Source organism: Capra hircus, chromosome 5 (assembly GCF_001704415.2).
Source record: "Capra hircus breed San Clemente chromosome 5, ASM170441v1, whole genome shotgun sequence".
In the NCBI taxonomy this organism is placed as follows: Eukaryota; Metazoa; Chordata; class Mammalia; order Artiodactyla; family Bovidae; genus Capra; species Capra hircus.
This window is the reverse complement of record NC_030812.1, coordinates 80,964,426-80,985,935: the sequence shown is the minus strand read 5'-3', so window position 1 is coordinate 80,985,935 and position 21,510 is coordinate 80,964,426. Positions and strand designations below refer to the sequence as shown.

General features: G+C 41.7%; 1 protein-coding gene across 1 annotated transcript in view; it reads left to right on the top strand.

Annotated features, from left to right (window-relative positions):
* The window catches only part of SMCO2 (single-pass membrane protein with coiled-coil domains 2), an 85,236-nt gene that overhangs the window by 42,868 nt on the left and 20,858 nt on the right, over positions 1-21,510 (top strand). Inside the window, exons 2-4 of the mRNA XM_013964094.2 lie at positions 12,150-12,264; positions 18,920-19,050; positions 19,768-19,917. Coding sequence (XP_013819548.2) covers positions 12,150-12,264; positions 18,920-19,050; positions 19,768-19,917 — 396 coding nt within the window. The remainder of the gene's footprint in view (positions 1-12,149; positions 12,265-18,919; positions 19,051-19,767; positions 19,918-21,510) is intronic.

Below are 21,510 nucleotides of genomic sequence, written 5' to 3'. Positions count from 1 at the left end.
TGGGCCCTCACTTTTGTCAACATAGCCAGGCTTAGGGTTTTTACAGGATCCAAAGTCCTTCTTGATACTAAGGCCACCTCTCAGAACTGACTGGACTGGGGCAGGCCAGGTGACAGGCAGTGAGAACAAACTGGGACCACAACTCACTGGATGGAATAGATACTGGGGTTAGAGCTCACTGAGCATGCGAGAAAGCCTGCCTCTGAGCACCTAGCGGTTATGACAGTGGATGAGAAAAAGTCCTTCCAGAAAACTGCCAAGGTTGTGACCTCTAAGATGTGACAGCGAGGATGCCCTGTGACTGTGGTCGCTGCTGTTTACAAGAGGTTCTTGTGCGTATGGAGCTTCTCTTGCGGTATCTAGCATCTTAAAAAGGGGATTCCCAAAGGGTGGTCCGTGAAACACGCTGCTGCAAGCTTGGGTGAAACTGGCGGAGTCAAATGACTGTGATAAACAAAGTGTGCTATTTCCACCTCACCAAAGAAATTGGTTATTAAAGGCTCTATAAATAGAAAACTAAGCACCAAACAAACAAAAACCTTCACACTGAAAGCATTCAGAATAAGAAGACGTACTGCTTGGGGGTTTCCCTGGTGGCTCAATCAGTGAAGAATCCGTCTGCAAGGCAGGAAACCCCTACTTGATCCTTGGGTCAGGAAGATTCCCTGGAGAAGGAAATGGCAACCCACTCCAGCATTCTTGCCTGGAGAGTCCCATGGATAGAGGAGCCTGGTGGGCCACAAGAGTTCGACATGACTTAGTGACTAAAGGCAACCACCACCATGAGATGAGCAACACATAGTCTCTGAAATTTTGAGAAATGTTAAAAGAACAGAGAGAAAAAAGATGGTAGTTCAAATACACAGGGTGAAGGATATTTTTCTACAAGTGGAGATATAGGACCTGGTTTGCAAAACGTTAGTACAAAGGCAGAGCTTGAAGACGTAAGAAGTATACTTGCAGGTCTGCTTCCTCTAAGAAAATGTGCCTTCTTCATGGGATGCCTGAAGTGAATCTGGAAAAGAGTTTTGGAAATTGCTAGAGAATTGATAGCGGATGGCAGAGGATCCCGCCCTCCCCAATCCATGCCACCCACAAACAAACAAGGGTCTTCCAGGGAGCCTGAAGAAAGGAGAGTGGGAAAGGACATTCTCTGAGCTTAGAAGGGCAGAGGGCGAGGATGAGGGATACATGGCATGTTCTGAATGGAGAAGTGCTTCACAGAGGAGCTGTGTGGTGAATTGTGGGAAGATTCTCATCAGGCGGCCTCCATCTGTGCAGTAATGCGGTGGCCGGGTCACTGCTCGCAGAGAGATCTAGTGGGCAGAGTGAGAAAGGAACCGAGCAAGACAGGAAGCAGCTGCTGCAGCCAACATGTTTAGGGGCAACAAGAGATGCGTAAAACTGCGCGGAGGAACAGTGAGAACCCAATGGGAAGAATTGTCCTATACAGTTCTTAAAGACACGGTCCCGGGAGCCAGACTAGGCAGTTTTACATTTGAATCCCAGATCCCTCTGTATTTGGAAAGTAGTAAGAGTTAAATTAGGTCATACATGTGACACTTAGAAGAGAGCCTGGCACATTAGTAAACATTCAGCAAGTGTTCAGTTCAGTTCAGTCACTCAGTCGTGTCTGACTCTTTGCACGCCAGGTCTCCCTGTCCATGACCAACTCCCGGAGTTCACTCAGACACGCGTCCATCGAGTCCGTGATGCTATCCAGCCATCTCATCCTCTGTCTTCCCCTTCTTCTCCTGCCCCCAATCCCTCCCAGCATCAGAGTCTTTTCCAATGAGTCAACTCTTCACATGAGGTGGCCAAAGTACTGGAGTTTCAGCTTCAGCATCATTCCTTCCAAAGAAATCCCAATTTCCAAAGAAATCTGATCTCCTTCAGGACGGACTGGTTGGATCTCTTTGCAGTCCAAGGGACTCTCAAGAGTCTTCTCCAACACCACAGTTCAAAAGCATCAATTCTTCGGCACTCAGCCTTCTTCACAGTCCAACTCTCACATCCATACATGACCGCAGGAAAAACCATAACCTTGACTAGACGGACCTTAGTAGGCAAAGTAATGTCTCTGCTTTTGAATATACTATCTAGGTTGCTCATAACTTTTCTTCCAAGGAGTAAGCGTCTTTTAATTTCATGGCTGCAGTCATCATCTGCAGTGATTTTGGAGCCCCCCCAAATAAAGTCTGACACTGTTTCAGCTGTTTCCCCATCTATTTCCCATGAAGTGATGGGACCAGATGCCATGATCTTTGTTTTCTGAATGTTGAGCTTTAAGCCAACTTTTTCACTCTCCTCTTTCACTTTCATCAAGAGGCTTTTTAGTTCCTCTTCACTTTCTGCCATAAGGGTGGTGTTGTCTGCATATCTGAGGTTATAGATATTTCTCCCGGCAATCTTGATTCCAGCTTGTGTTTCTTCCAGTCCAATGTTTCTCATGATGTACTCTGCATATAAATTAAATAAGCAGGGTGACAATATACAGCCTTGACATACTCCTTTTCCTACTTGGAACCAGTCTGTTGTTCCATGTCCAGTTCTAACTGTTGCTTCCTGGCCTGCATACAGATTTCTCAAGAGGCAGGTTAGATGGTCTGGTATTCCCATCTCTTGAAGAATTTTCCACAGTTTATTGTGATCCACACAGTCAAAGGCTTTGGCATAGTCAATAAAGCAGAAATAGATGTTTTTCTGGAACTCTCTTGCTTTTTCCATGATCCAGCAGATGTTGGCAATTTGATCTCTGGCTCCTCTGCCTTTTCTAAAATCAGCTTGAACATCAGGGAGTTCATGGTTCATGTATTGCTGAAGATTGTTTTGGAGAATTTTGAGCATTACTTTACTTGCGTGTGAGATGAGTGCAATTGTGTGGTAGTTTGAGCATTCTTTGGCATTGTCTTTCTTTGGGATTGGAATGAACACTGACCTTTTCTAGTCCTGTGGCCACTGCTGAATTTTCCAAATTTGTTGACATATTGAGTGCAGCACTTTCACAGCATCATCTTTCAGGATTTGAAATAGCTCTACTGGAATTCCATCACCTCCACTAGCTTTGTTCATAGTGATGCTTTCCCACAGCCTTGTCTAACTCAATGAAACTAAGCCATGCTCACGGGGCAACACAAGATGGGTGGGTCATGGTGGAGAGGTCTGACAGAATGTGGTCCACTGGAGAAAGCAATGGCAAAACACTTCAGTATCCTTTCCTTGAGAACCCCATGAACAGTATGAAAAGGCAAAATGGTAGGATACTGAAAGAGGTACTCCCCAGGTCAGTAGGTGCCCAATATGCTATTGGAGGTGAGTGGAGAAATAACTCCAGAAAGAATGAAGGGATGGAGCCAAAGCAAAAACAATACCCAGCTGTGGATGTGACTGGTGATAGAAGCAAGGTCCGATGCTGTAAAGGGCAATATTGCATAGGAACCTGGAATGTCAGGTGCATGAATCAAGGCAAATTGAAAGTGGTCAAACAGGAGATCGCAAGAGTGAGCGTTGACATTCTAGGAATCAGCGAACTAAAATGGACTAGAATGGGTGAATTTAACTCAGATGACCATTATGTCTACTACTGAGGGCAGGAATCCCTCAGAAGAAATGGAGTAGCCATCATGGTCAACAAAAGAGTCCAAAATGCAGTACTTGGATGCAATCTCAAAAATGATGGAATGATCTGTTTATTTCCAAGGCAAATCATTCAATATCACAGTAATCCGAGTCTATGCCCCAACCAGTAATGCTGAAGAAGCTGAAGGTGAACGGTTCTATGAAGACGTACAAGACCTTTTAGAACTAACACCTAAAAAAGATGTCCTCTTCATTATAGGGGACTGGAATGCAAAAGTAGGAAGTCAAGAAACACCTGGAGTAACAGGCAAATTTGGCCTTGAAATGTGGAATGAAGCAGGGCAAAGACTAATAGAGTTTTGCCAAGAAAATGCACTGGTCATAGGAAACACCCTCTTCCAACAACACAAGAGAAGACTCTACACATGGACATCACCAGATGGTCAACACTGAAATCAGATTGATTATATTCTCTGCAGCAAAAGTTGAAGAAGCTCTATACAGTCAGTAAGTGTAAGCTACTATTATTGCTGGTGTTGTTGTTAAGGGCTTCCCAGGGGGCGCTAGTGGTAAAGAACCTGCCTGCCGATTCAGGGGACATAAGAGATGCAGGTTTGATCCCTGGATTGGGAAGATCCTCTGGAGGAGGGCATGGCAACCCGCTCCAGTATTCTTGCCTGGGAAATCCCATGGACTGAAGAGCCTGGCAGATACAGTCCATGGGGTCACAAAGAACTGGACATAACTGAGTGACTTAGCCTGCCTGCATGCACTGCTGTTAAATTGTGGTGGAACCACTCATAACAGTCTTCTAAAGAAACATGAGGTCACCTAGGACAACCAAAGCTAGGAGCCTAGTCGTAATATCAAGCAAGAACCCAAGGCTGAAGCTGGGCCTCCCAGGCACTGTGAGAGATCTCAGTGCGAGGTCGTCTGGGTTCCCAGGTAGGAAGGGAGCTTAGGGAAGTCCAGGAGGGATATGAGACATCTTAGATTAAGCTTCTAGCTGAGGAAACACTCAGAGTGCTGACAAGACCTAAAATGTTGCCGTAAAACGATGGCCAGCATATGTGCATTCACCCCATTTTTTTGACACAGTTTGGCTGAATACCTATTATGTACCAGCCGCCTTCCAGTGCTGGGAATGCAGCAGTCAATGCACGCAAACATCCCGTCTTCAAGGAGCCCACGTTCTAATGGGAGCACTAGCAATCGTCCAGCCCAGCCCCAAACTCCTTCCTCACATTATTGCCTCCAACTTCCCAGCAAACCAATTAGGCAGGTAGTCTCAGCCCCATTTTTCAGACAAAAGTTTAAATTTTGTTGCAAATCAAATAGCTGATAAATGGCAAACCCAGGTCTCCATCAACAATCTAATTCTAATGTTCATGCTTATAAAGAAAAGATCTGTGTTTGGTCTCAGTGCTGCTGAATAATTTTGGTAGGTGAAGGGGAAAGCCTTAAGAGTTGAGGGGCTGAGGACCTATAAAGTCAGAATGTTATCTGCTGGATTCCTCAAGAAGGACGGGAGAAGATGGGATGTGGGGAGAAATGGGAACTTAGCATTGAATTCCTAGAGGAAGTGAAAGTGGGTTGTGGAGGGCAGTAAGAGGAAACGCGGACCTCAAAGGCAAATAGGTGACCAAGCCAAGGAGTAGGGGCAGCCCTGGTTTGAAAGCTGGTAAACTGCTTCCTCATTCCTGCTGAAGTGGGGAAGGAGTAGATGAAGTTCTGTCCTCCATCGTAGAAGGTCTTGGATGCCTTGTTTAGGCAAGGAGATGAAAGGGCAGACGTGGGAGAAGCTGAGGTTAGAAGATCACCCCAGAACCTCCCGTCAGACCCCAGTGGATGGACGGACAGAGGGTTGAGGCCAGGGCAGGATTTCATTTCCAAAGAGTTGGCAAGAGAAGCAAGGAAGCTTGGAGATAGGCTGGAGACACAGGTAAAAGAAAAGCAGGAGAGCACTATGTCCCTGGAACCTTGTGAGAGGGGGTTGAAGGGTCACATGTGCTGCATTCTAAGCGGAATGTCAAAGAGGGCAAGTCCAACTGCAAACTCATCTGCCTAGGTGTGCACCCTCATCAATGGCCTCCTCTCTGCCTTTGTTGCTGGGGAAAGGAGGACCCAGCATCACCAGAACGCTCCAGGGAAACTTGACTGTTTCTAGCCTATCCCACTGAACCTAGAGGTGTCTGTGATCACCAGATTGGAAGGAGCAAGGATATTACCAGGTATATACAATTTCATAGCCATACCTGCTCATTTTAACTGTGCCAGGGCCAAGATGACACCAAATCCCTGATTTTTAATATCATGCTATAAAATTTTTGAGATCCCAAATTGACCAGCTAGCAGGTAGGTGGTCTGGCTTGGAGAAAATGTCCAAAAAATGTCAATTATAGATTTCATCAGCTGTTTTTTGAAACAGTTGTTCTGTTCCTTTTGACTAACACTTCTCCAAATTTGTAACTTTAAAGGTTTTGATGAAGTGGAGAGGGGGAAGGAGGAGGGATTCACTCAGTTGTACCCCAAATTCCTAGAGGCCCATAGTGTAAACATATAGGAATGAAGAGCCAAGGTGGAGGAGGGAGAAGACAGATTCTAGCTGATGAGGCCTAGAGTGCAGGTACTTCCAGACTTTAACAGGGTTAGGAATCCCCTGGGATCTTGTGAAAATGTGGAAGCTGAGTCACTGAGTCTCGGGTGGGATCTGAGATTCAAGCTCCTATTTGATACTGATGCTGCTGATCTACAGACCATACTTTGAGTAAGTAGCAAGGGCCCACACTACAGAACTATTTATAAGGTGCTTCAAAAGATGGTTTTATTTTGAAGTAAGAAGGCTGCTGACTAATGTTTTGCTGTTTAGTCACTAAGTCGTGTTTGATTCTTTTGCAACCCCATGGATTGTAGCCCGCTAGACTCCTCTCTCCATGGGATTTTCCAGGTAAGGATACAGGAATGGGTTACCATTTCCTTCTCCAGGGGATCTTCCAGATGCAGGGATTGAACCCTGTCTCTTGCATGCAGGTGAATTCTTTAGCATGAAAACATAGTGGGCCTCAAATTTACATTTAATAGTAGGATGATTGTAAAACTTGTAACCAAAATTTGCAGGTTAAAATCCTGTTTCTACCATTTTCTAGCAATAAAATTTTGGATAGATCATGGATCATTTCTCTCAGTTTATACATCAAAAAATTAATAAAATCTGCTTTGGTTGACTGACTATAGGGTGGAGATGAGAATTAAATAAATAACTTAGTGAAAGTGCCTTATAAACTGAAGGTGCTGCACGTATGTAAGCATATTATTATTGTTGTTATAATTATTGTAATATTTGAGGCCAAAGATATCTTACAATAGCTCCCATTTCTATTTTAATTATAAATAGGTAGAAACCATCGCCAAGTGTTTGCATCTTTCTGACACTGTGTTAAGCCGCATTCTACAGGTGAGGAAAGTAAGACCTAGAACCTTAAGATTATGCCCAGCTGCTATGTATTGATGCTGTGATATGAACTCAGCCTGACTCTCTAAAATCCAAAATCTTTTCTTTTTATTTATTTAATTTATTTAGACTGTGCTGAGTCTTGCTGCTGCACACAGGCTTTCTCCAGCTGTGGCAAGCAGGGGATACTCTCTAGAGGCAGTGTGTGGGGTTCTCATTGCAGTGACTTCGCTTGTTGCAGGGCATGGACTCTAGAACACAAGCTCGGTAGTTATGGTGCATGCGCTTAGTTGCTCTGAGGCATGTGGAATTTCCCTGGGCTAGTGATCAGACTTTTCCCCTGCATTGGCAGGTGGATTCTTAACCACTGATCACCAGGGAAGTTGTGAAGTTGTTATTCACTGCAATCAGTTGATTCATTGTAGGAAATACCCACTATCATAGAAAAAGATGGTCTAGAACAGGGGTTGGCAATTTTTTTTTCCATAAAGGGCCAGAAAGTGAATATTTTAGGCTTTACATGCCAAATTTATGTCCCTCTTGCAACCATTCCACTCTGTCATAGCAACACCAAAGCACTCACAGACAATATGAGAAGGAATAGATGTGGCTGTGTTAAAAAAAAAAAGTTATTTACAGAAGCAGAAAGCAGGATGGATTTGGCCCACAAAAGATAGCTTGTGGATCCCTGGTCCAGCAAATTCTGAGGTGTCCAATATGGTAGCCCCTTGCTCCATGTGACTATTTAAAAGTGTATTTCAATTAAATCAAATATTCATTCCTCGGTTGCATTAGTCACTGCTCAATTGCTCATAGGTAGACATAGGTGTCTGGTACTATTGAACTGAACAGTATAGAGAACATTTCTACCATCACAGAAAGTTTTATTGGAGAGCTTGGTCTAGATTATCTTTGGTGTGGGGGAGAAATCCCTTACGAGTAGCTGTGAGGACATGGACGTTCTGGGTCCTGGATTTGCTATACGATTCTAAATACAGTACACCACCTCCCAGAGTCACAGAAAATGGGGCTAATACCTTTGAATCCTCCTGCCAATGCAGGAGCTGACGGAGACATGAGTTTGATTCCTGGGTTGCGAAAGATCCCCTGGAGGATGAAATGGCAACCCACTCTGGTATTCTTGCCTGGGAAATCTCACGGACAGAGGTGATCAGTGGGCTACAGTCCATGGGGTCGCAAAAGAGTTGGACACAGCTTAGCAACCAAACAACAACAACAAAACCTTCTTCACTGTGCTGTTGTGGGAACTGGATAAGAAGGGCTTCCCTGGAGGCTGAGACGGCAAAAAATCTGATGGCAATGCAGGAAACCCAGGTTCAATCCCTGGGTCAGAAAGATCCCTTGGAGAAAGGAATGGCTACCCACTCCAGAATTCTTGCCTGGAGAATTTCATGAACAGAGGAGGCTGGTGAGCTACAGTCCATGGGATGACAAAGGGTTGAACATGACTAAGTGACTAAGCATGCCCACAGATAAAGAAATGTGTAAGAGGTACTTCATAATTTATTAGGAGCTGCACAAACATAAGCCATCATTAGGACACTGACTGTTGTTGTTTGAAATGTGAGAAAATGTTTGGGGACAGAATTTGTGAAGCTACTTGATTTTAGAGGAAGATATTTTCCTTTAAATCAACCAATGGAAGCCATTAGGATGCTAAAGAGTTACCAAAATAAGGAAATATTATTATTTGTAGCATATTTTAAGTTTTGGACTGGAAAGTGACACAAAACTCAGCAGAACTCAGTGATCATTCATCTTTCAGAGTTTGGAGTTGCCTTGGTAACGTTTACCATCTTCAGGACACAAGACAAACTGTCCAGATTGGAGCTATATGAGATTGGGCAGGTCACAGAGTCTTTCCTGAAAGAGATCGAAGATTTATTCTTCTTTGTCACACTCTGGGTTCTGGCATCTTCCTGTAGCTTCTCCTTCACAGGAGTCGCCTTTGCCCCACTTCCACTGTGGGGCCCCACATAGGTGAAAGATGAAGCTCAGGACTTCCCTGGTGGTCCAGTGGTTAAGAATTTGTCTGCCAATGCAGGGAGCAAGGGCTTCCTGGTCCAGGAAGATCCCACATGCCGCGGGGCAACTAAGCCCATGCACCACAACTACCGGAGCCTAGGTGCCTAGAGCCTGTGCTCTGCAACAAGAGAAGCCGCTGCAACGAGAAGCCCGCACACTGCAAGGAAGAGTAGCCCCTGTTTCCTGCAACTAGAGAAAGTCTGTGTGCAGCAATGAAGACTCAGTACAACAAAAAATTTTTAAAAAAAGATAAAGCTCAGTTTTGCCACAGACTGATTGGCCAGCCCTTGGTTGCCCAGATGATTCCAGTGTCTCTGTGGTTCCCAGCGCTTTTCCCTCCGTCTGTTCCTAATCATAGCCATAAATCACTCTTCTAGGGAAATGCCTGCCAATCAGGTCCTGTTTTTCCAGTCTACAGTCCCCTCTGTCCCTTAGGAATTCTGTCTCTCAAGGTCCTGAGGTCCAGACCACCCTCTGTGACAATTTACTACAGTCACCCATTTGCGTGCCCAGAGGAGACGATTTCTTGCTGTTTAGGGCTGGGTACAATCCTCTGATCTCTGCTTGTTCTGGTGGCTCAGATGGTAAAAAATATACCTGCAATGCAGGAGACCCAGGTTTGATAAAATTGTAGACTATAAAAATGGTTTACAGCCTTTTTAAATCAAAAGAAATATTTTAAAGGAAAAGATTTCTCAGAACCTCTCATATGTCAAAAAAGCTACTACATCAAAGATGTTTTAAAATTCATTTATAACTTATTAATAATAGTAGCATATACATTTGGAAACAGTATATGTTTACGTTATGTTTATATGTCAGCAGTATTTTTTAAATCTATAGAAATGTGTGTTGATTCCAGGACCACTTTCTCTGAAGGATAGGTAGAGAGGGCCCCCCACCTCAAGGTTCAAGACCCGTATATAAGAAACTACTGCCATAGGCCTTTATCACTTGTATATTGTGATTCATTCAAAAGTATATCTGAGTATGTGTGTGTGTGTGTAATCTACACACATATATGCAGTCTAGCAGAATAACAATAGTCCAGTAGGTAATAGGCAAGGGATTATCAATACAATTACCACAACAACAGAAACACAAATGAGTTTTATACACACAGGTAAAGATGTTCAAACTCTCATAAAAAGAGATTAAAACTACAGTGATAAACCAGTTTAAATTTACCAGATTGACAAAGATCAAAAATGTTTCTAATACATGATTTTAGAAAAGAATGGGAAAACAGGAACCCTCATCATTTTTTTCTGGAATTTTAAATGGATTTAGCCCCTTTTAAGCATAATTTGATAAACTCTATCAAAATTTTGGGCTTCCCAGGGAGCATAGTTGTAAAGAATTTACCTGCCAATGCAGGAGACACCAAAGATTCGGGTTTGATCCCTGGGTTGGGAAAATCCCCTAGAGGAGGAAATGGCAACCCACTCCAGTATTCTTGCCTGGAAAATTCCCTGGACAGAGGAGCCTGGCAGACTACAGTCCATGAGGTAGCAAACAGTCAGACATGACTGAGCTACTGAGTGCACACACACACACACACACACACACACACACACACACGTATTTTTAAAGTATATGTGTCTATTGACCCAGCAATGCTATTGTAGAGCTTATTCAATAGATATTCTTGCACATATACACATAGATGTGTAGGGATATTCATTGTAGCATTCTTTGTAGTGGTAATTGATTAGAAACACTGCATATAAACATAAATAGAGAACTGATTAGCAAATTGTGATATAGCCTCAGGAGGGAATACCATATAACAATGTTTAAAATGAGGCAGCTCTATAGGTACTAATATGAAATGGACTCCAAAAGAAGTCATTAGAAAAGAAATATAAAGTACAGCATATGTGTATTAGCCACTCTGCTGCTGCTGCTGCTGCTGCTGCTAAGTCACTTCAGTCATGTCTGATTCTGTGCGACCCCATGGACGGCAGCCCACCAGGTTCCCCTGACCCTGGGATTCTCCAGGCAAGTACACTGGAGTGGGTTGCCATTTCCTTCTCCAATGCATGAAAGTGAAAAGCAAAAGTGAAGTCGCTCGGTCGTGTCCGACTCTCAGCGACCCCATGGACTGCAGCCTACCAGGCTCCTCCGTCCATGGGATTTTCCAGGCGAGAGTGCTGGAGTGGGGTGCCATTGCCTTCTCCATTAGTCACTCAGTCATGTCCAACTCTTTGCCACTCTGTGGACTGTAGCCCTCCAGGCTCCTCTGTCCATAGAATTCTCCTGGCAAGAATACTGGAGTGGGTGGCTATCTCCTCCAGGGGATTTTTCTGACCCAGGGATTGAACCCTGGTCTCCTGCATTGCAAGTGAGTGCTTTACTGTCTGAACTTTTACAGAAGCCCTATAAAGTACAGAAAGTGTATGTAATATCCTCTAATTTGTATTTTTAAAAGCATATATATATTTACATAAACATAGCTGCTTATTTATGCATAGAATCTCTGTGGAAGAATAAATAAACTAGTGAATGTTGGGAGGAGGACATCTCGGGGTCTAGAGAGCATGATGGTAGCACAGACTTACTCCTTTCCCATGAACCATAGGACACTCTTCTTTGGCGGGTGGGGGGGGTGGTGCCATGCTGTGTGGCTTAAATTTTAGTCTTAGTTCCCCAAGCAGGGGTCAAACCCAGGCCTTCAGCAGTGAAATCATGGAGTCCTAACTGCTGAACTACCAGGGTTTTACCATATGATACTTTTTAACTCTACTTTTAAAAGAAGAATATTTATTATTTGTTTATTTTACACATACATTTGCACACACACAGTATGTTTGTGCAGGGGCTTTAGAATTCAGAATCTCAGTGTTAAATCATTTATTGAGTCAATCAACAAATATTTATCCAGCCTCTCTATTTCTATCTTGAGTAATACACTGCACTAGACATTATTCAAACAGAATAAAATCAGTATAAGAGTAGCAGGTGCTTTTGGGGGCCAGAAAGATCCAGGTGTTCTTCCTCTAGAAATGTTTGGGGCAGGCCTAAACTGTAGACTGAAGACGTAATAACAACCTCTCCATCGTGTGACTTACAGTTTGCTAAGGGAACTTACCAAAATGGACCACAACTTGGACAGAACAGATGATGAGGACATTTGCTCTGAAAACCGTCAAACTGACTTCTTTCAAGATTTGGAGACTAAAAAATGGGTAAGGGACAGACTTAAACATAACAGTGGGTGAAGAGAGAAACTTCATATTTCATATCCTAAAATGGTAAGGATATATCTCAAGGTTTCCTCCTAATAGGTACAAGATGGTTAGAGCTTGAAAAAGAGGAAGGTATTCTTTCTTCTGAAGGCAGCGGTTATTACACAATGGACTTACTAGTGTTCTCATACAGAGAATTGTGCATTACATTATTTTTGTTCTTAAAATTTACAAAATAATTGTGACATTTTTCACCTCAGAGCAAATTACTCCATGTAGATTTGTCCTTGAATTGCAAATTGTCTCCCAATAGGATGCATTACAGAGATCCGTTACTCATCTTTTAATTTCATGGCTGCAGTCACCATCCACAGTGATTTTGGAACCCAAGAAAATAAATATATGTATTAGATTCCACATATAAGTGATATCATCTGATATTTGTCTTTCTCCGCTCGGCTTACTTCACTTAGAATGATAATCTGTAGGTTCACCATATTGCTACAAATGGCATTATTTCATTCTTCTTTGTGGATGAGTAATATTCTATTATCTATTCCATTATCTAAATTCATCTGTCACTGGACATCTAGGTTGCTTCCATGTCTTGGCTATTGTAAATAGTGCTACAATCAACATAACGGTGCGTGTATCATTTTGACTTAGGATTTTCTCCAGATATTCTTTGGAACTCTGCATTCAGATGGATATATTTTTCCTTTTCTCCTTTGCCTTTTATTTCTCTTCTTTTCTCAGCTATTTGTAAGACCTCCTCAGACAACAATTTTGCCTTTCTGGGTAGCTCGAACAATAAAGAATCTGCCTGCATTTCAGGAGACCTGGGTTTGATCCCTGGGTTAGGAAGATCCCCTGGAAAAGGGCATGGCAACCCACTCCAGCATTCTTACCTGGAGAAGTCCATGGATAGAAGAGCCTGGGGGGCTATGGTCCATGGGGTCTCAAACAATTTACAGTGCCACCAACACTGTAAGGAGGGTTCCTTTTGCTCCACACCCTCTCCAGTGTTTGTTACTTGCAGACTTTTTGAAGACAACCATTCTGATTGGTGTGAGGTGATACCACTTTTCTGTTTAATTATGTTCCATTCGTTTATTTTTGCTTTTATTTTATTTTTTGCCTTAGGCAGATCACAAAAAAATATTGCTGCAATTTATGTCAAAGTGTGTTCTGCCTATGTTCTCTTCTAACAATTTACCATTTTGAGTTTATTTTTGTTTATGGTGTAAGGAAATGTTCTAATCTCATTGTTTTACATGTGGCTGTGCAGATTTTCCAGCACCACTTATTGAAGGGACTGTCTTTTCTCCATTGTATGTTCTTATCTTCTTTGTTAAAGACTAACCATATATGTGTGGGTTTATTCCTGGGCTCTCTATTCTGTTCCATTGATCTATGTGCTAGTACCATGCTGTTTCAATTATTATAGTCTTGTTGTGTAGTCTAAAGTCTGGAAGGGTGATACCTTCAGCTTTTTTCTTTTTCCTCAGGATTGTTCTGGTAATTTAGGGTCTTTTTGTGGTTCCATATAAATTTTATTATTATTTGTTTTAGTTCTATGAAAAATGTCCTGGGTATTTTAACAGAGATTGTATTAAATCTGTAGACTGTTTTGGGTAGTATGATCATTTTAATAATATTAATTCTTCCAATCCAAGAGCACAGAATATTATTCCATTTCTTGTATCATCTTCAATTTCCTTCATTAATTTTTTTATACTTTTCAGAGTATAGGTCTTTATTCTCTTTGGTTATTTATTCCTAAGTGTTTTATTCCTTTTGAAGCAATTTTAAATGAGTTTTTTTTAACTTTCTCAAAAAATATGGAACATTTCATGAATTTGCATGTCATCCTTGTTCAGGGGCCATGTTAATCTCTGTATCATTCAAATATTAGTATATAAGCTATTGGAATGAGCACTAATTTACTCTTAATTCAGTCTGAACCTCTCTCAGTCTTTGAAATTCAGTCATCTAGCTGACATGAATGGAGAAACTTGACGCTGGAGTTTGTCATGGAAAGAGTTTATGCTTTCTTTTAGTTCAAAGCAAATGCATGGCTAAGATTCCTTTAATTATTGATGTCCAAATCTCCCCCATAGATTCCCCAGGTTATTGGCTATAGAGGAAGGTGGTTTCCAATCTGTGGAGTGGGTATTTCCTATTCTGAGGCTTATTCAACCCTCCAAGGAAGTCCAGGATTCATCTTTTTGTCTACTTCTCTTTTGAATACATTTTGGGCTTGGGGATAGCCAGCCAACTCTATAATCCTTAGAGGGAAGAGTCCTCAAAGAACATCCTAAGCTGGGCTTTACTTTCAAGGACTCTGCAGTAAGGGAAAAAAGAAAAAGAAAAAAAAAAGAAATAGAAATGGGACTTCCTTGGTGGTCCAGTGGCTAAGACTCTGAGCTCCCAATGCAGGACAATCAGGTTTGATCCCTGGTCAGGGAACTAGATCCCACATGCTACAACTAAGAATCCACATGCTGTAACTGAAAGATGTCACATGCTGCAACAAGAGAAGATACTGAGTGTTATAACTAAACCTGGTACAGCAAAATAAATAAATAAAAATAAATATACAGAAAAAAGAAATAGAAGGGGATAGAAGGTGTGAAGGGATAGAGTTAGATGTGTGGTGTATAGATAACAATGAGACAATCAAAAAGTGGAAAGAGACAGATATCCATTACAAAAACAAAACAAAACAAAACAAAATAGGAACTAAATTAGAAGAGGAGTCTTAAAGAGGGGAAAGAAAGGGGAAAATGAGATGTGGGAGCCATGAACTTAGTGAACACATAAATTGAAGGTAAAACTCTGTAAATACTGTTATCTGATTCTTTGTGGGGTCCTTGTAACTGGACTCCAGGAAAATGTTCCTACCATTAGTCAGTGAACAATGATACTATCACTTGTTGGCCTAGGATAGAATAAGTCTAGTTAGATAATAAAATTATTTACTCCGTAAGATTTATCACATAGTCTACACTCGCAGGGTATATGAATGGTATAATGCCTTCATTATTACAGACTATTTCTCACAAACTTCAAGTCAGGGCATAAAGGTTTAAGAAAATATATTTTTTATTTATGATTGTATTTCTTTATGTTCATTTATTTATATGGAAAATCCTTTGATTATAGAAAAATATATCACATGCAGTCACATAATTAACAAATAATTATTAATAAATTTAGCTCTGTGCTGAAAAAGGACAAATATATGACTTCTTGAGGAAGAAATCTTTTCCTTTTATTCTCTGAAAGCAAACCAGAAAGTCTCTACTTTACATAATCTTACATTTGTCTTTTATAAGAGAAAGATTTAAAGGACACTTTCAGGAAATGGACAAAGAGTTAAGAGGAGCAAAATAAGATCAGTTGTTGTTTCAATTAACAAAATAGGCTTTTTAGTAGACTGCCAAAGCTGCCATGTCTAACCATCAAAGCCCCCTAAAACACTTAGAAATGAATATTTTGCACTGGCGTCCCATTTTCAGTCCCTGACACTGCTATACATAGTGCCGATTTCGGATGCCAGGTCAGTGAACAGACTTTCCTATTTCCTGCTTTTGTTTGCATCTCTCACAAACAGAATGTATTTCTATAACCACTTATTGAGCATCCACTATGTGCTAGGAGAAGGGGATGATAGAGGATGAGATGGTTGGACGGCATCATCGATTCAATGGACATGAGTGTGAGCAAGCTCTGGAAGATGGTGAAGGACAGGGAAGCCTGGCGTCCTGCAGTCCATGGGCTCGCAAAGAGTTGGACAGGACTGAGTGACTGAACAACAAATGTGCTAGGATATTATATGTAAATCCTTTCCCTTCAGTGAGCTCACACACTAGGAGGGACTCAGGCAAGAACAAGGGTGTGTACGAAAAAATCCACCCTAGAAGTAGCAGATGTGCTAATGAAGGATACAGGAGGGAGAGCTTAAGACTGGGGATATGACAACTGAGTTTTGAAGGATGATCTAGATAGGAGAAAAGCATTTCAGAAAGCAGGCATAGCACATGCAAGGATAAAGGAGTCAAAGAGAAACAGTGTTGTGAGAGAGGAAGGGTGCAGGAAAAGGCATGACAGGCAAGCAGGCAGGCAGGATGCTGAGGCCAGGATAGAGCAGGATGCAGGCAGGAAGCCAGGACACCAACAGGAGTCAGGAACTGATGAGCACTTGCGATAGGGCCCCAACCGGGATGCCATGAACAGAAATGCAAGGACACCGACTGAAAAGATAAGTAGCATTAGTGGATACTATACTAAGCGGATATGAAACGGGTAACGAGAAGGGAAAAGAATGTCTCCCATGACAATTCAAGGACTTCTTCCAGTCTTCAGACAGAGACATTTGGATGAATGGGGGGCCATATACAAGAAGGGGGAACTGGACAAGTTGAGGGGAAATATGATGAGTTCCATTTTTCATTTTCCGAGGAATATGAGCTCTTCCAAAAGCTGCACATAAATGGAAAGTAATGTCTTTAGCTTCCCTTGTGGCTCAGCTGGTCAAGAATCCGCCTGCAATGCGGGAGACCTGGGTTTGATCCCTGGGTAGGGAAGATCCCCTGGAGAAGAGAAAGGCTACCCACTCCAGTATTCTGGCCTGGAGAATTCAATGGACTGTATAGTCCTTGGAATCACAAAAAGTTGAACACGACTGAGCAACTTTCACTTTCACTTTCAATGCCGTTGGTTTAGTCGCTAAGTCATGTTCGACTCCTGTGACCTCTATGAATTGTAGCCCGCCAGGTTCCTCTCTCCATGGGATTTTCCAGGCAAGAATACTGGAGTGGATTGCCGTTTCCTGCTCCAGAGGATCTTCACAACCCAGGAATCAAAGCTGGGTTTCCTGTATTGCAAGCAGATTCTTTACCAACTGAACTATGAGGGAAGCCCTTAGACTGTGTATTTTATGCAACATTTAGTCTGTTATTTTAAAAACACACAGATTTCTTTATGTGTTTAGTCCCGTAGGTTTTATTTAGTCCTATAGATTTTATTTCTTTATTTTTAAAGTCCTTATTGAATTTGTTACAATATTGCCCCTGTTTTATGCTTTGGGTTTTTTTTGGCCATGAGGCCTGTGGGATCCTAACTCCCTGACCAGGGATTGAACTCATACTCTCTGCATTAGAAGGGAAAGTCCTAACCACAGGACCATCAGGGAAGTCCTAGTCCTGTAGATTTTTTTAAAAAACTCTTTTTATTTCTATTTCTTGCCTTTTGACTCGTTTGTGATATATTAACCACTACAGTAAAATGACTGATGAAGATATGAAATGTCTCAGAGATTATTGGACATAGAACTCTAGAGATGGTGTGGTCCAATTTTCTTGCTAGGCTAGGAAGCTGAGCTTTATGGTGGTTAAGTGGCTTGTTCAACACTTGCAGCAGTAGAACAAGACTTAGACCTCTGGTTCTCTGCTTCCCAATGTGGTTGTCTTCCTCTACATCAGTGTTTCTGCTGCTTTTGAATATCCTGGCCAAAGATTTAATGGAAATAAATTGAAACTGTGGATGCCTTTTGTTTACAAAGAGGTAGCTAAGAGACAGTGGAGTCACATCATACTTGTAAAATCTAGCCTTGGTTTCTCCATCTGTAAATGTGGTAATAATCCTTCCTCTCTGGTGAGGTGCCACTGGGTTGTGAAAGCACCAGAGGTAGGAACTAGGTATTCCTTAATCTGAACCCAAATCCTAGATACAGTGAAAATAGCCATGGGTTGGGAATCAGAAAACCTAGTTCAAGCTCTAGTCCATATACTTATCAGCCATATGAGTTGGTTTCTTGTGGTAGCTATAACAAATTAGACTTGGCAGTTTAAAGCCACACACACACAAAAATATATTCTGTCATAGTTCTGGAGGCCAACAATCCAAAATCAAGGGGTCAGTGAGACGACACTTCCTCTGAAGGCTTTTGGGGAGAATTTTTCCATTCCTCTTCCAGGTTTTGGTGACTCTGGGCATTCCTCAGTGTGTGGCTGCATAAACTACAATGTGCCTCCATCTCCACATGAGTTTCTCTGTCTATGTCTTCTCCTCCTCTGTTCCTCATTAGGACACTCATCATAGGATTTAGGATCCACCCCGGTAATCCAAGCTAATCTCATCTCAAGATCATTATTAACTTCATTACATCTGCAAAGACCCTTTTTTCCAAACAAGGTCACATTCTCAGGGGGCCTAGTATTAGGACATGGACATATCTTTCGGGGTTCATCACTTAACTCACTGCATCATGTGACCTTGGCCAAATCACTAAATATGAATGAATGGCCTAGGGAATTTCAGTACCCACATTTATCCATGTCAGTGCTGTCATTTAAAGGATGATGTGCTGAAAAGCAATTTGTAGAGGTAGGTGAATGCTGTTTCTATTGACTTGGGCAATGATCTGTACAGGTATACCAACAAGAGGCTGATCTGTTCTCCCTACCCTCCACATTCCTGCCCCAGCCTTCCTCTGTCACAGAGCAGAGGGGATGTCAGGCTACCTCACAAATGCATCAGAGGACTCCAGCCTCGGAAAGGGTAATGAGGGCAGGGGTACCATAGCGGGGCCACCACCTCTTGTGATAACCTTTCTGGTCTGGTTTGCTCCCTTCATCTTTATCAGGATAAGTTGGAGCTGAAGGCTGGGCATGACCAGGACCTGCAGAGTGAACAGGATGAGCAAGAAAGAGATCACATTCAACATGAAGATCCCCAAGCATCCACATCTTTGCAGTTTTCAGAGGAGAACATCCTTGAACAGTAAGCCTTGGCAAATGCAAGAGGAACACTGAGTAGTGTTTTGTGGAGGGGAGAATGAAACTTAGCAGAGGGCTTATGGAAAGCTTAGAAGATTTTAAATCAGTACATGTCTTGAACCACAAAGCAATCACATGCTCAAGTAACTACCTACCTATTCCAGCAAGAATGACGAAGAGGGACATAGGGAGACCATGGGGTTCTCTTTCCATGCTTTTCTCTGCACCCTGGACTTATTACACATCTCATCACTCTTAGGTAATTTTCTAGAGATGAAAAATATTGTGACTATTATTAAAAATGTATGATTGAATCGTTATGGACCTTTCCCCTACGTATTAATATAACTTCTCCTTCACCCAGATGTAACCACCATCCTGAAATCAATACCTAACATAACTTCTCCTTCACCAGGATGCAACCACCTTCCTGAAATCAACACTTAACATTCATTCCACACAGGAAAATTAAAAATATATTTACATTGTTTACTTAATATAAAACATACTTTATTTTCTCCATCCTTAGAAAAGTCTGTTAAAATGGGTATTAAATAAATGTCCAAACACTTTTCTTAAAGCCTAAGTGCCTACATGGCCCATTTTGGTGACAGAAAATGAATAAGCAGACTTATTTGCCACCCATAGAAAGAGGGTTTCAGGCTTTGTGAGATGTTTCACACTTTCTACCTTAAAACTGATCATAATCATATCTTTGTAGGAGTCAGGAGAGCATGTTCTTTCAGCTTAACCACTGGAATACACGGATGAGTCTACAAGTGAAAGAACTTGGAGCTGATCACATAGGCTGGATGGAGAAAATTAAAAATATTTTACAAAAAATAAGCCTAACAGAAAACACAGTGAAGAGGTAATTGTAGGGTGTTGGGGTGGGTCAGAAAATAATGAAAAGTTTCATAGCTTCAGAAATGTATGAAACTACAGGTTTAAGGTGGGTAAAATCTTTAGGATACGAAGTATATGTGCTAAGTCACTTCAGTCGTGTCCAACTCTTTGCGACCCTATGGACTGCAGCCCACCAGGCTCCTCTGCCCATGGGATTCTCCAGACAAGAATCCTGGAGTGGGTTGCCATTTCCTTCTCCAGGGCATCTTCCCAACCCAGGGACTGAACCTGCGTCTCTTATGTCCCCTGCATTGACAGGTGCATTCTTTACCTCTAGTGCCATCTGGGAAGACCCGGGAAGCATAAAGCCTTAGAATTAAAAGTCATGTCACAGAATCTTGAAGCTACATCAAAGTTATCTGCATCTTTGCTCTCTCTTCTCTCAAGGAAAAGACTGCCCTCAGAGATTCTCTCCTTGAAGTCACATTAACAGTTATCAAAAGGACATGATGAGGTTTTCAGTGATCTTTGAGTTTTATCCAGTATTGTTCAAAGGAATCCAACCAGTATGACATGAAAAAACTGTTAAAGTGTACTTGAAAATGCATATCTGAATTTAGGTTAAAAGTTTCAAGATGAAACAGAAATGATAAAGTTGTTATTTATGCAGTCACTGGCATAGAGACTGGGCTTTGGAGTCAGAGGAACCCAGGTTTGAATCTTGATATTGACCTTTCTTGGACAGGTTAATAAACTGTTTTTTTAAGCCTTGACTTTTCTCATCTATAAAGAAGTACTGATAGCCACCTCATTGGTTTATTGTGGGTATTAAACAAAATGCCATATGTAAAGCATTTAATACAGTGTCTGATATGTAATAGCAATTAATAAATGGAAGCTATTTAAAAAAATAAATCCCTCTGGCCTTCTGAATCTTCCTACCACATTCCAAACTCTTTCCTACTGCAGGGCTACTCTTCTACATGTTTCTTTGCCTTTCAGGTAAACATCTTCTTTATATTCAGTTAAACATCACCATTGTGAAGTTGCTCAGTCGTGTCCGACTCTTTGCAACCCCATGGACTGTAGCCTACCAGGCTTCTCTGTATATGGGATTCTCCAGGCAAGAGTACTGGAGTGGGTTGCCATTTCCCTTTAGCTAAACATCTCTGTATCAGTTTTCTGACTATCCTATTCAAGGTACCCCCCTTTTTCTTCCAGAGCATGAATAATATTTGGATTTTAAAAGAGTCTGTGTTTTATTAATTCAAACTTGGCACATTAAAGTTTCTTTCCATGGGAATTCCCTGCTGGTCCAGTGGTTAGGACCCCACGCTTTCACTGCAGAGGGCATGGGTTCAATCCCTACTTGGAAAACGAAGATCTCACAAACTGTGTGGTATGGCCAAAAACTTTTTTCCCATTTTTAAAACTAAGTTATAATTTACATACTGTAAAATTATATCTTTTATTGTACAGGTCTGCAAGGTTTGAAAAATGCATACTATTGTTTAGCCACCACAGTGAAGATAAAGAACACTTTCATCAGTCCCCACATCCCTCATACTCTTTTATAGTTAACACCTCTCCCCAGGCTGCTAGTGACCACTCATCTATT